The sequence below is a fragment of the Leptonychotes weddellii genome, chromosome 6 (genome assembly GCF_054177405.1).
Source record: "Leptonychotes weddellii isolate Sample4059 chromosome 6, ASM5417740v2, whole genome shotgun sequence".
NCBI classification, from domain to species: Eukaryota; Metazoa; Chordata; class Mammalia; order Carnivora; family Phocidae; genus Leptonychotes; species Leptonychotes weddellii.
The window spans coordinates 88916390-88929148 of NC_138374.1; the positions used below are offsets into that span (position 1 = coordinate 88916390).

The window sequence follows — 12759 nt, forward strand, 5'->3', positions numbered from 1 at the left end:
TAAGCAACCAAGCTCTTTTTTCTGGAAGCCTCTCCAGAGGGAGCAAATGTGCTTTTTCCAATGATTGAGTATTTTTTCTTCATTTTATTCTCAGCTTACTTCTCATGAGAACTACATTACAGATTTGATCTCTGATACCTTAGGATTCCTGAGAAGCTCCCGAGTATATCTGAGGAGAGCATCAGTTATTTTAATAGGTAAAGAAAATTCAACTCTCATTATCTAATTTTCCTTAAAAGGTACAAAATGGGGTAGCAGCTGGAAGTGTTTCTTTAAAAAATATAAATTTTCTTAGTTTATGATGGGCAGCACCTGCCATGGTGATATCTATGAATAGAAGTTAATGCATGTGATGATAATAGAGTTCTGTTTTATAATGCAGTGAGTATTGCTGTGTGATTAAATTATTATACAAAGTGTATCCAACAAGATGAATTTCAAATTTAGGATGGACATCTCTAACTACAAACTACAACAAATGAGGAAATGCTACCAAATACAGCAAAGTTTTTTTAAAAAAATATTGTGGAGGGAGGGGAGATGCAGGAAGATTCCAACAGAAGACACCTAAGGTTTTTGATCTTGGACAACCTGACCAAAAAAAATTTTTTCCCATTAAATTCTCACCATAAAGATCAGAATTAATAAACCTTTATTTGGAATGACAGGAAGTGAGCTCCCAATTTGACTGTGGGATCTTTCCTCAGCCCTATTTGGCATCATGGAGTAGCAGGGCCACCAAGGACTGAGGAAACACAGTCATGTTGTACTTGTAGTGAGGAGTCTTGTCATTTAGTTAGGGTAGAAGGCAAGCTGAACTATGATTATCACTAGAGCTCCTGATCTCTATTGATATTAGAGGAGTAAAGAAACACATACAGAAAACCCTGTGTCATAAGAGCTTTATTTCAAACCAGAAAGAATTCCTGCTATCTTGAATTCTATCCTGGAACTTTCCACAAACACTCCTCTGTATATAATATTGCAAGATCCAAAAATAAGTAATTTAAAAAAGCATTATCTTTCTACAGAGGTATTCCCAGGGGGAAAATAGAGGAAAAAAGAAAAAGTTTAGAAAATGTTTCTACAGACCAGGTAAAAATCAGGATATATGTTTCTGTGAGTCCAAAACTTTTTTATATAAAGATAGGGTATAGATACAAACACACAGGAAATATAGGATGGGATAATGGGAGCTCAGGAAAAATAAGCCTTGAAAGCATGGGGGGAAGCGTAAGAAAAAGTGCATAAACATTTTTTAAAAGTACACTACAACCAGCAGAAGAGAAAATATATATTGTTGATAATCCAGTAAAAGACAAGGGGTACAAGGCTGAGAAATGCTAGCAAAAGGAATGAAAACCAGCAAGAAACAGTTCCAAAAACTAAGGGACAATAAGAGATATGGAAGATAAATGAAAGACATCACCCATCCTGAGGGAATTACAAATCAAAACCACAATGAGATACCACCTCACACCTGTCAGAGTGGCTAAAATTAACAACTCAAGGAAACAATAGGGTGTGGAGAAAGAGGAACTCTTTTGTGCAGTTGGTGGGAATGCAAACTGGTGCAACTACTCTGAAAAACAATATGGAGATTCCTCAAAAAGTTAAAAACAGAACTACCCTATGGCCCAGCAATTGCACTACTAGGTATTTATCCAAAGGATACAAAAATGCTGATTCAAAGGGGGACATGCACCCCAATGTTTATAGCATCCCTATCAATAATAGCCAAATTATGGAAAGAGCCCGCCCAAATGTCCACCGATTGATGGATAAAGAAGATGTGGTATACAATGAAATATTAGCGATCAAAAAGAATGAAATCTTGCCATTTACAACATTGTGGATAGAACTGGAGTTTATTATGCTAAGCAAAATAAGTCAGCCAGAGAAAGACAAATATCATATGATTATGATTTTTGTATTAAAATAAAATTCCACTCATGTGGAATTTAAGAAACAAAACAGATGAACATAGGGGAAGAGAAGGAAAGGTAAAATAAATAAAAACAGAGAGGGAGGCAAATCATAAGAGACTCTTAAATATAGGAAATAAGCTGAGGGTTGCTGGAGGGGAGGTGGGTGGAGGGATGGGCTAAATGGGTGACAGGCATTAAGGAGGGCACTTGTATTGAGCACAGGGTGTTATATGTAAGTGATGAATCAATAAATTCTACTCCTGAAAGCAATACTACACTATATGTTAACTAAATTGAATTTAAATTAAAAAGAAAGAAATGGAACTATACATAAATGATATCCCTGGAGAAGAAAAATTATTAGAGCAGAAAAAGGGTTTCAAAGATATAATTTAAGAAATAAAAAAAGACTTGATTAAATAAATTGAGGTGGTAAATAATTTTTCAAGAAACATTTTATACAGAATACAACATTAAGACATTTCCTAATAAAGTTATGGAACTTCACAGTTAAAGAATTCTTGAGCATTTAGGGGGGTAAAAGTCATCTACAAATTACAAAATAAGTAAATCTGTCATTAGATTTCTCCCTTCAGTATTCAACCCTAAAATACAGAAGAATAGTGCCTACAAAATCCTAAGTAGAAAATAAAGGGGAGGGAGGAATAAAGAAGGAAGGAAGGGAGAGGGGAGGGGAAAGCAAGAGGGGGGAAAGGAAAGAAGGCAAAAAAGAAAGCGTCCCAGGGGGAGGGAGATGAGCATGAGAGGAAGGAAAGGAAGAAATATGGACAGACTGAAGGAAGGGAGATCCAGAAAAAACTCTACAATACATGCAATATTTCTATTTTAAACACTTGCAAATATTACTGAAAGACACAAAGAAGATTTGAATAAATAGAAAGGTATAAACCATATTTTGGAAAAAGAATCAAAATTTAAAATGTGCATGGAAGGGATGCCTGGGTGGCTCAGTCAGTTAAGCATCTGCCTTCAGCTCAGGTCATGATCCCAGAGTCCTGGGATCAAATACCACATAGGGCTCCTTGCTCTGCGGGGAGCCTGCTTCTCCCTCTGCCTGCCACTCCCCCTTCTCTCTAGCTCTCTCTCTCTCTCTGACAAATAAATAAATAAAATCTTTTTTAAAAATGTGCATGGAACATATGCATGGAATGATATGCCAATTAAAATATCAGTAGGGGGTTGCCTGGGTGGCTCAGTCTGTTAAGTGTCTGCCTTAGGCTCAGGTAATGATCTCAGGGTCCTAGGATTGAGCCCCTAATCTGGCTTCCTGCTGAGCAGGGAGTCTGCTTTTCCCTCTCCCTCCACACCTCCCCCTGCTCGTGTGCACTCCCACACGCGCACGTGCATGTGCTCTCTTTCTCTCTCTCTCTCAAATAAATAAATAAAATCTGAAAAATAAATAAAATTAAAAATAAAAAATAAAATATCAGTAGGGCTTTCTTTTCTCAAAAGTGACATGATGATTATAAATTAATGTGGAATTTATCATACAAGAGTATCCAGGAAATTCTAACCAAAAAAAAAGAGAGAGGGGGACAGAGACAAAGACAGAGAGGACTATCTCTATCAGAAATTAATATAGCTACAGTACTTAAAATCACATGGAATAAATAGAGAAACAAATAGAACAAAATACCATCTAGAAATAACCATCAAAACATGCAATATTTTAAAGTGAATCATTGGCTTTAACAGTGATGAAAATATAGAATATTTCTTAAATAGCTTGGGGACACCTGGTGAGCCATCTGGAATTTAAAAAATTATTTTATTCCTATCTTACTTCTTACTTTAAATAAATTCCAGATAGTCAAAGGCTCAAATGCTGAAGATGAAACCATAATAATGATAAGCAAAATTAGTTAGAATAGTATGGAAGAATTTGCTTTATAATCAGGGGGTGGGTAAGATCTTTCTAAGGTAAAAGTCAAAATCTAGGAACCATAAAGAAAAGATTGATAATCTAGGAAAAAAGTAAATATTTCTGCAGGGCAAAACCACTATAAACAGAGTGAAAAACCAAATTGAGATGAAATACTTATGACACCACAAATGAAGGGTTAGTTCTTCCTGTCCAAAGATTCTATACAAATCCATAAGAAAAGACAACCCATTAGAAAAATGGACACTGAACATGAAAAAAATTATTTGGCTCATAAACATGAAATTTTCATAACTTCATCTAAAAAGTGATGCAAATTGAAATGATGAAATGTTTCCATCCATCACACTGACAAAGATCAAAAAGTTTTATACTCGACCGTCACCGTGAGGTTGCAGGAAGTAGGTAATCTCTTCACATTACTGGTGAGAGTGTAAATAGCTACCATCTCTAAGAAGAGCAGTTTGATAGTATCCATCAAAATGTGAGATGTGGGGCGCCTGGGTGGCTCAGATGGTTGAGCGTCTGCCTTCGGCTCAGGTCATGATCCCAGGGTCCTGGGATCGAGTCCCGCATCGGACTCCCTGCTAGGCGGGGAGCCTGCTTCTCCCTCTGCCTCTGCCTCTCTCTCTCTCTCTCTGACTCTCATGAATAAATAAATAAAACATTTTTTTAAAAATGTGAGATGTGTACTCTTTTGACTCAACCTCCTCTCAGGAGGACTAATTCTCTGACACACTTGCATGTGAGAAATGATGTGTGTACCTAGATATTCATTGCATTGTTGGCTTTATTATGCCACCCGTCCTTAGCATGTGGCATCTCTCCCCATCTGTGTTTTCTGATTACCTTCAGCATTTCAACAGTGTTACACCAAGGAAGAAACAAAAAAAGTAAAGGGCAAAAATTACCTTTTTGTTTCTGCGTCGGCCTGATCTTACAAAGCTTTCTTCAAAGTCTCAACCAGTAGTTTATCTTACACCCCCAGTGACTGTAAGGGTCATTGTGTTTTTCAAATCATTAGTTGAAAGAAATGCTTGGAATTATGTTTTGTGTTGTTTTGTTTTGTTTGTTTTGTTTTTAATGGGCAAGAAGAGGACAATGATATTGATTGGCAGCTAGCAGTATGTCATAGCAGCTGACATGTAAAAATTGGGGGGTTTTCACATGAGTCTCTCTGGATGTCCAATTATTTTGAGCATGGGGGAAGGAAAGATAAAGCGCCCCTGAACCACCATGGTAGCAAACTGAGTGGAGTTAACAGTCACCACACTCATGGCTGGAGCTTGTAATTCCTGTCCACCACTCTCCCCACCGCCACCAACTGCCATCTTCCACACAGCTGCGGTTACACTCATGTGGGCCTTGTTGGCATTTTGGTTCATCCACCATGTTTGTCAAATCATCAAATTCTGCTCAATCTTTCTTTTGTGACTTTCACAACCACCCTGTCAGGAGAGCCATTCAATTTTCAGGTGTTGTTGCCTAACTTTGCCACCTGTTTTGTTCCTTTGGTGGTAATACTGCATTTATGAAATATGTCCCTGCCCTGTAAGAAAGACCCAAATATAGCTGTGGCTGATACAGGGTAGTAGTTTATTTCTCTCTCATGTAGCAGGCCAAGTGCCTACTACAGGCCAAGTGTTCTCTTGCTCTAGCGTCCTCATCACAGTTTCCTACATCAAGCCCAAGATGTTTGCTCCAGCACCTGCAACCACTTCTACATGCCAGTCAACTACAAAGGAAAAAATATCAAGAGGTCACACCCAACTCCTTAAAGAGTAAATATGCTTCTGCTGAATGATCATTAGCCCAGAACACAGACATGTTGCCAAAGTGCAAAGAAGTCTTGAAAATTCCGACATCTGCTGGGTAGTCATATGTCCAGCTAAAATGCAGTGGCTTTAGTAAGGGAACTAAAGGAAAGAAGCAATTTGACATTGGGGGGAATTAGTACTTTCTAGCATCGGAAACTTTTATTCATCTATTTGTATTCTCCATCGAATTCTAAAAGGAATTGCATTGGATTACGAAATTAAGCAGATCTAAAAACTTGACATTTAAGGATACCTCACAACACACATTGTTGTTTCAAGCATTGTTCTTAAAGGTTTAAGCCCATGTTCCCCCCTGCCAAGAACAGTCACTTGAGCTTTATGATCTGTAGATGGGTTTTGAAAATGATCAATTGTGATTTTTGTGATCACTGTTTTGACTAAAGCAGAGACAATATGAAATATTGGTGGGGGTTAGATCAGCTTGCCTTCACATCTCACAATGAATGCCCATTAGCCATGTGACCTTTACCAAGTTACTCAACCTCTGTGGGCTTGGTTGTATAATTTGTAAAATGAGGATAATAAGAACAGTTTCAAAAAGGCTTTAAAACCCTATCTGAAATTTAAGAGCTTTTATAAAGACAGTGATCCAGAACAGAAGAATAGAAACACCAAAAGAAGTAGACCTGATATCTGGGGATTATTTCCTTTTTCAGGTTTTGCCAATTCTAAATGCAAAAGTGGTAGTTAGGAAGCTGAAAAACAGTGCATAAATTTTAGGTTTCACTGAACTGAAGGAACAAAACTTGCAATAGACTGACCATGAGGAGGAACTCTAGTAAATACTCCCAGGCTTTTCCAGAACTAAAATAAGGTAGTAACAAGAAATAAAATGTATACATTTGGACAAAAGAAAATAAAACTTTTAAAATTTGTAGATAAAAAATTATATTTAAAAATATTTAGAACACTGGAAAGAATTAAGAAAAAAACTATTTGAATAATTTGTAAATTTAGCAAGTTTTCTACATACAGCATCAAAATACAAAGATCAATTGGATTTCTATATCCCAGCAATAAACAACCAGGAAACCACATTTTTTTAAAGATTTCATTTATTTATTTGAGAGCCTGAGAGAGAGAGAGCACAGAGGGAGAGTGGAAGGGGGAAGCAGACTCCCTGCTGAGCAGGGATCCCGACGTGGGCCTCGATCCCAGGACCCTGAGATCATGACCTGAGCCAAAGACAGACGCTTAACCAACTGAGTCACCCAGGTGCTCCAGAAAACCAAAATTTTGAAAATGCCTAATACAACAGCACCAACAAAATCATCAAATGCCTCAAAACAAAACTAAGGAAAGATGTACAAGACTGATACACAGAAAACTAGAAAACATCAAGAAAATTTTTAGAAACTTTAGAGTGACATATCATGTTCGTGGATTAAAGGATTAGATATTATGGCAATGTCAACTCTCCCCAAATTCATCTGTAGATTCAATGCAATCCCAAACAAAATTTCACCAGGGGTGTGTGTGTGTGTGTGTGTGTGTGTGTGTGTGTGTGTGTGTGTGTGAAATGAGGCAAGCTGATTCTTAATTTTACATGAAAATTTAATGGTTAGAGAGTTAGCCAAGATAATTTAAAGAACCACAAAGCTGAAGAACTTCCACTACTGGAAAGATATCAGGACATGTCATACATTAAGGTAGTGTGGCAGTAGCAATGATAGAATGAAGTCAAGACATTGACCCCCACACATTTTATGATGTAAGTGACTCTGCACAGCAGTAGGGAAAGGACTTTTTTTCTTTTAATGGTGCTGGGTAATTACACAGGTATATAAAAAATATATTGACTCCTACTTTATACTGTATAATTATAGTTCAGTCTACAATCCCAAAGAGTAAAAGGTAAAACAATAAAGCCTCTAGAAGTAAGTATAGTAGAATATCAGTATGACTTTGAGACAGCAAAGATTTTCTATCAGGACTCCAAAACTCACTAACCATAAATAAAAAGATGGTGAATTGGACTGCATTAAAATTAGAGACTACTGTTTACAAAAACAAAAAAATACAAAAAGAAAAGTTTAGTCCCAAAGTAGGAGGAGATATTTGTAAGTCATGTGACATTAAAAAAGATTAGTATCCCAAATAAAACATGCCTACAAATATATAAGTAGGGGCGCCTGGGTGGCTCAGTTGGTTAAGCGACTGCCTTCGGCTCAGGTCATGATCCTGGAGTCCCGGGATCGAGTCCCGCATCGGGCTCCCTGCTCAGCGGGGGGGTCTGCTTCTCCCTCTGACCCTCTTCCCTCTCGTGCTCTCTGTCTCTCATTCTCTCTCTCAAATAAATAAATAAAATCTTTAAAAATATATATATATAAGTAAAAGACAACTCAATATAAAAACAGGCAAGATACTTACAGATACTTTACAAAAGAAATATCCAAGTCGGGGCGCCTGGGTGGCTCAGTCGTTAAGCGTCTGCCTTCGGTTCAGGTCATGGTCCCAGGGTCCTGGGATCGAGCCCCGCATCGGGCTCCCTGCTCTGCAGGAAGCCTGCTTCTCCCTCTCCCACTCCCCCTGCTTGTGTTCCCTCTCTCACTGTGTCTCTCTCTCTGTCAAATAAATAAATAAATAAATCTTAAAAAAAAATATCCAAGTGGCCAATAAATACTATATAAAACTCTTATTAATCATCACCAAAAAAGCAAAGAAAATCACAGTGTGATACTACCACCAAATCCATGAGAATAACTGAAAGGAAAAAGACTAACAATGTCAAGTGGCAGAGAGTATGTAAAGCAATAGAAATGTTCATAGTTACTGGTGGGAGTGAAAACTGGTACAACCACACTTTGGAAATTGTTTGGCGGTAATGATTAAGGGTAAAGATAAGCATATCCATTAGCCAATAAGTCCTCTGCTAGCTACATACCAAACATTAGTGCATACAAATGCATACCAAAATTCATATAAGAATGTCCACAATAACATCATCATTCATAATAGCCATGAGTTGAAAACAACACACTGTCCATCATCAGCAGAATGGATTTAAAAAAAAAAATGCTGCATTCATAAGATGGAATACCCTATAACAGGGTTCAGCAAACTCTTCCTGTAAAAGACCGAATAGTAAATATTTAAAGCTATGAATACTGTCTGGTCTCTGTCAAAACTACTCAGCTCTGCTGTTGTACGGTAAAAGCAACCAGGATAGATATTACATAAATAAATGAGAAATGAATGAACTATTGCTGCAATAAGGAACCTGGATGAATCTTACAATAATGCTCAACAACAAGTTGAGCAAAAGAATATTTTAACGGGTGGAGGAGGAGATTGGAAAGGGCATGAGGGAGGCTTCCGGAATGCTAGTAATTGTTCTATTTAATGGTCTAAGTGGTAGCTAGAAGTGTTCAATTTGTATTCATTCACCAAGCTGTGCAATTATGATTTGTGCACATTTATAGACATAAATATATCTCAATAAAGAGTTTCATTAAATAATTATTTGAAAGCACTAAAGGATGTTTCAAAGATAATCTAAAGATCCTTTTCTTTGAAGAAAGCTATGAAGGCAGCCAGATCAGAGGATGCATTTGCATAATGTATTTTGGGGTAACTTTAATTTTACTTCGTTCACAGGATACTTGGCAAAATTAGGTGGCCATTTACTGCTCAGAGATGAAATTGAAGTCATGCTTGAGGGTAAGTGTTGAAGTTATAATGAAATCTGTATGTATATGTCTAAGTGAATTCACTATTTGTGATTCAGTTCACATATGTGTTCTATAATGGTGCCAGGGATGGGAGGAGAGTGGTATGGGGGAATCAGTGGAAGGACTAGGTTACAGCACATCTTTTCTTCCTTTCCCTTCCCTGCTTCCCTTCCCTTCTGAGTGTGTGTGTGTGTGTGTGTGTGTGTGTGTGTGTGCTTAAACCTATCTATCCTTCTCATTATTTGAGACCTATCATCCTAGAGCCCTTAGGAACTACAGAGTTGAGATTTATTCACTCATTCATCTATCCAACAAATATTCTTCCAGCATCTACCATGTGATAGCACTAGTCCAACTGTGGAGCATATAGCAGCAAACAAAGCAAAGTCCCTTCCCTCAGAGATTTTACATTTTAGAGGATAGCAATGCACACTTGGACCAGAGGGAATTAAAGAAGGAGAATGTTTGCTCTCAAAATGTCTGAATCTTTGGCATCTCTCTCTTAGCCTCTATTTCCTCCCCAGGATGAGAATTACAAACAGGTGAGGTAGAAAATAGGGTGGCAGCCTTCCTTCCTTCCTTTTTTTGTGTGTGTCACGGACTTTATTTTTCAGAGCAGTTTTAGATTTACAGCAAAATGGAAAGGGAGGTACAGAGATTTCCCATATGCCTTCTGCCCCCACCCACACACCTCCCCCATATCTACATCCCTCCCCCCGTGGCATGTTCTTACAACTGATGAACCTGCACTGACGCATCATTATCTTCCTTCCTTTTCCACTCAATCATTGACCCATTCACTCATGTACTCAATACATATTTATTGACAACCTGCAAACGTTAAGCATGATCATTCTGCCTCCATGTCCCGCAGAATCTTCTTCTTCTTTCTCTCCTCGTTCACTTCCTGCTCCTTCTCCTCTCTCTTTTCCACATCTGTCCTTATTTTCCCCTCTTGATTTCTTTTTGTTAAGAAGAAAATAAATCCTACAAGCCTGGTATCTGGATAGAATGATATTAGCATTTTGGTATATATATTATCTCAGATGTTTTTAAAGAGTATAAGCTATTACATGTTTATTTTTTAAACTATCATAACTGTTGTATAACTCTTTCACTTCTTCATATATTCATGCCAAGAAACATGGGTTTACATCATCATGTTATTATGTGTGTGCTATTTCATTTTATGATATGCCTAATTTTTACACGGTTCTTGTTGATGAACATTGAGACTGATTCCAACTTTTTTTCATTATTATGAGCACTATTGAACCTCTTCATGAATATATGTTTATGCTACTTAGCAGAATGCTCAGCACATAATAGGCACTCCATAAATATTTAGTGAGTATTCCTATTTTTATTTATTGAGGTCTGGTGGGGATAAGCAGATAAAACTTCCTGGATGCTTCTAGTCGAAATAATGAAAATTGGGAGGTTGGAGAAGAAAAAGAGAGACTCTGTGAAAGGTGGTGGTGCTGTTCAGGGTTAGAGCTTCTCAACCATGAGAGAGATGTCTTAAACTAAAAGGCCCTTCTGCTCTTACAGCTATTGACCGAGTGCTTCGGGATGAAGACCCTGTGATCAGGAAGTTGGCAGAAATAACCTACAAAATTTTTAAGGAAATAGCCCATAGATTGACCTCCTCAAATCTTAAACAAATCTTCCGAAGAGTATTTAACTCTATCTTCACAAAAAAATTGAAGCCTCTTTATAATTATAACTGGCCCAACAACCTGGCAGGCAGTCCTATGAGGATTAAGGAAACCAAGAATGACAAGGAAGTCCATACAGATGAGAACTATGAATCCAATTCGGTAAAGAATGAGATGTTGGTCTGTGGCTCGGAGCACATCTCAGAAGAGATATGATTTTCCTTTTCCTCTTGATAACTTGAGCCTATACATACATGCTTTTCTGAAGGATGCTAGAAGCCTTTCCTGTCATTTAATTCTCTATTCAAATATAGAAATCCATTGCCTTTCTATGTTCGACAGTGATCAGAGGGCCACTAATAAAACTGAAAAATCATATAAGCAAAGTGTTTGATGAGAGCTCTTGGATTTTGATTTTATCAATAAGCGTCTATTGAACACTTTCTAAGTACCAGGCACTATGCTAAGCAGTGGGAACATTTGGATGATATAAACAAGGTTTCTGTTCTTAGGAAGGTCACAGTCTAGTGACACACAGTGTGACTATTTCCATCCTGCTGGGACAAATGCTGCCTAGAGCAGTACTAACAAAGGAAGAAACGGGACTTGCATGGAAGGAGGAAGGGAAGTAGGGAAATGTATTCCAGGTGGAGACACTGAGGCAAGAAGAGTGCTGGGAGGAACCTGGAGACTTTGTTATGGACACAGGTGGGCAAGAAAAGAATGGGGAGAGCTGAGGCTGAGGGGAAGATGATGCTGTTCTAGTCACTTTAAACTTCTTGAAATGAAAATTGGATAACCCATCATAGTTAGTGGTGGCCCATTGCCCTCTGTATCCAGTCTAACATTATCCTCAGAAAGTCCTCAGTGATCTTGCTTGACCTGTGGCTTGGGCTCATCTTTTACTTCCCTCACTGTATCTTCCTCCCACTCTGTCCTACATCACCCTAACATCAGCCCTTCCAGTCACAGGAAACTACTTGTAGTTAGTTGAAAGCCCAGATTACTTAGGTGTTGTGTCTTTGTAATGTGTCCCCTTGCAGTGCATGCATGTTTTCATTTCTCTGGTGTGGGGAAGCAGCCACTGCATCTGCCCTGAGTCCTCCTTCAGCTTCTCTGACTTCTGAGCCAGTGGGTTGAATTCTGTTGACAAAGGACACCAGCTTCTCCTGTGAAACATGCACATCATCAACACCATCAATGGTAGGGGCCATACCCAAGATTGTGTGTTCCTACCCTGTCGTCTCCCACTCCCACTTTACACGCCCCTTCCCTTCCCAACTGCATGCGCTGCAGACTTCAAGCTCCAGGTTCACTGTGAAGACAACAGCCTTGCAGAGACTACTTAACCTGCAATTGCTTGCAGTCAAATCCCTGATTCTGCCTCTCTACTTGAACCCTGACTGATATATCTGAGATGCATCTTCCAGACCCCTTTGATCAAGTAGGTTCGTGTTGCTCCTATGTTTTGCCTTAGTGTTCCACGTAGCTTTCATTGCATTTACCAGCCTATAGTGAAATTACTAATTTTTTCTCTTTCTGCCCCACAAAATTGAAGTTTCTTTTTTTTTTTTTTAAAGATTTTTATTTATTTATTTGACAGAGAGAGACACAGCGAGAGAGGGAACACAAGCAGGGGGAGTGGGAGAGGGAGAAGCAGGCTCCCTGCAGAGCAGGGAGCCCGATGCGGGACTCGATCCCAGGACCCTGGGATCATGACCTGAGCTGAAGGCAGTCGCTTAACCAACTGAGCCACCCAGG

General features: G+C 38.5%; 1 protein-coding gene across 1 annotated transcript in view; it reads left to right on the plus strand.

Annotated features, from left to right (window-relative positions):
• Window positions 1–11214, plus strand: part of MROH9 (maestro heat like repeat family member 9) — a 163219-nt gene extending 152005 nt beyond the window's left edge. The window contains exons 20-22 of the mRNA XM_081823183.1: window positions 95–197; window positions 9267–9329; window positions 10892–11214. Coding sequence (XP_081679309.1) covers window positions 95–197; window positions 9267–9329; window positions 10892–11214 — 489 coding nt within the window. The remainder of the gene's footprint in view (window positions 1–94; window positions 198–9266; window positions 9330–10891) is intronic.
• Window positions 11215–12759: the final 1545 nt, after the last annotated feature.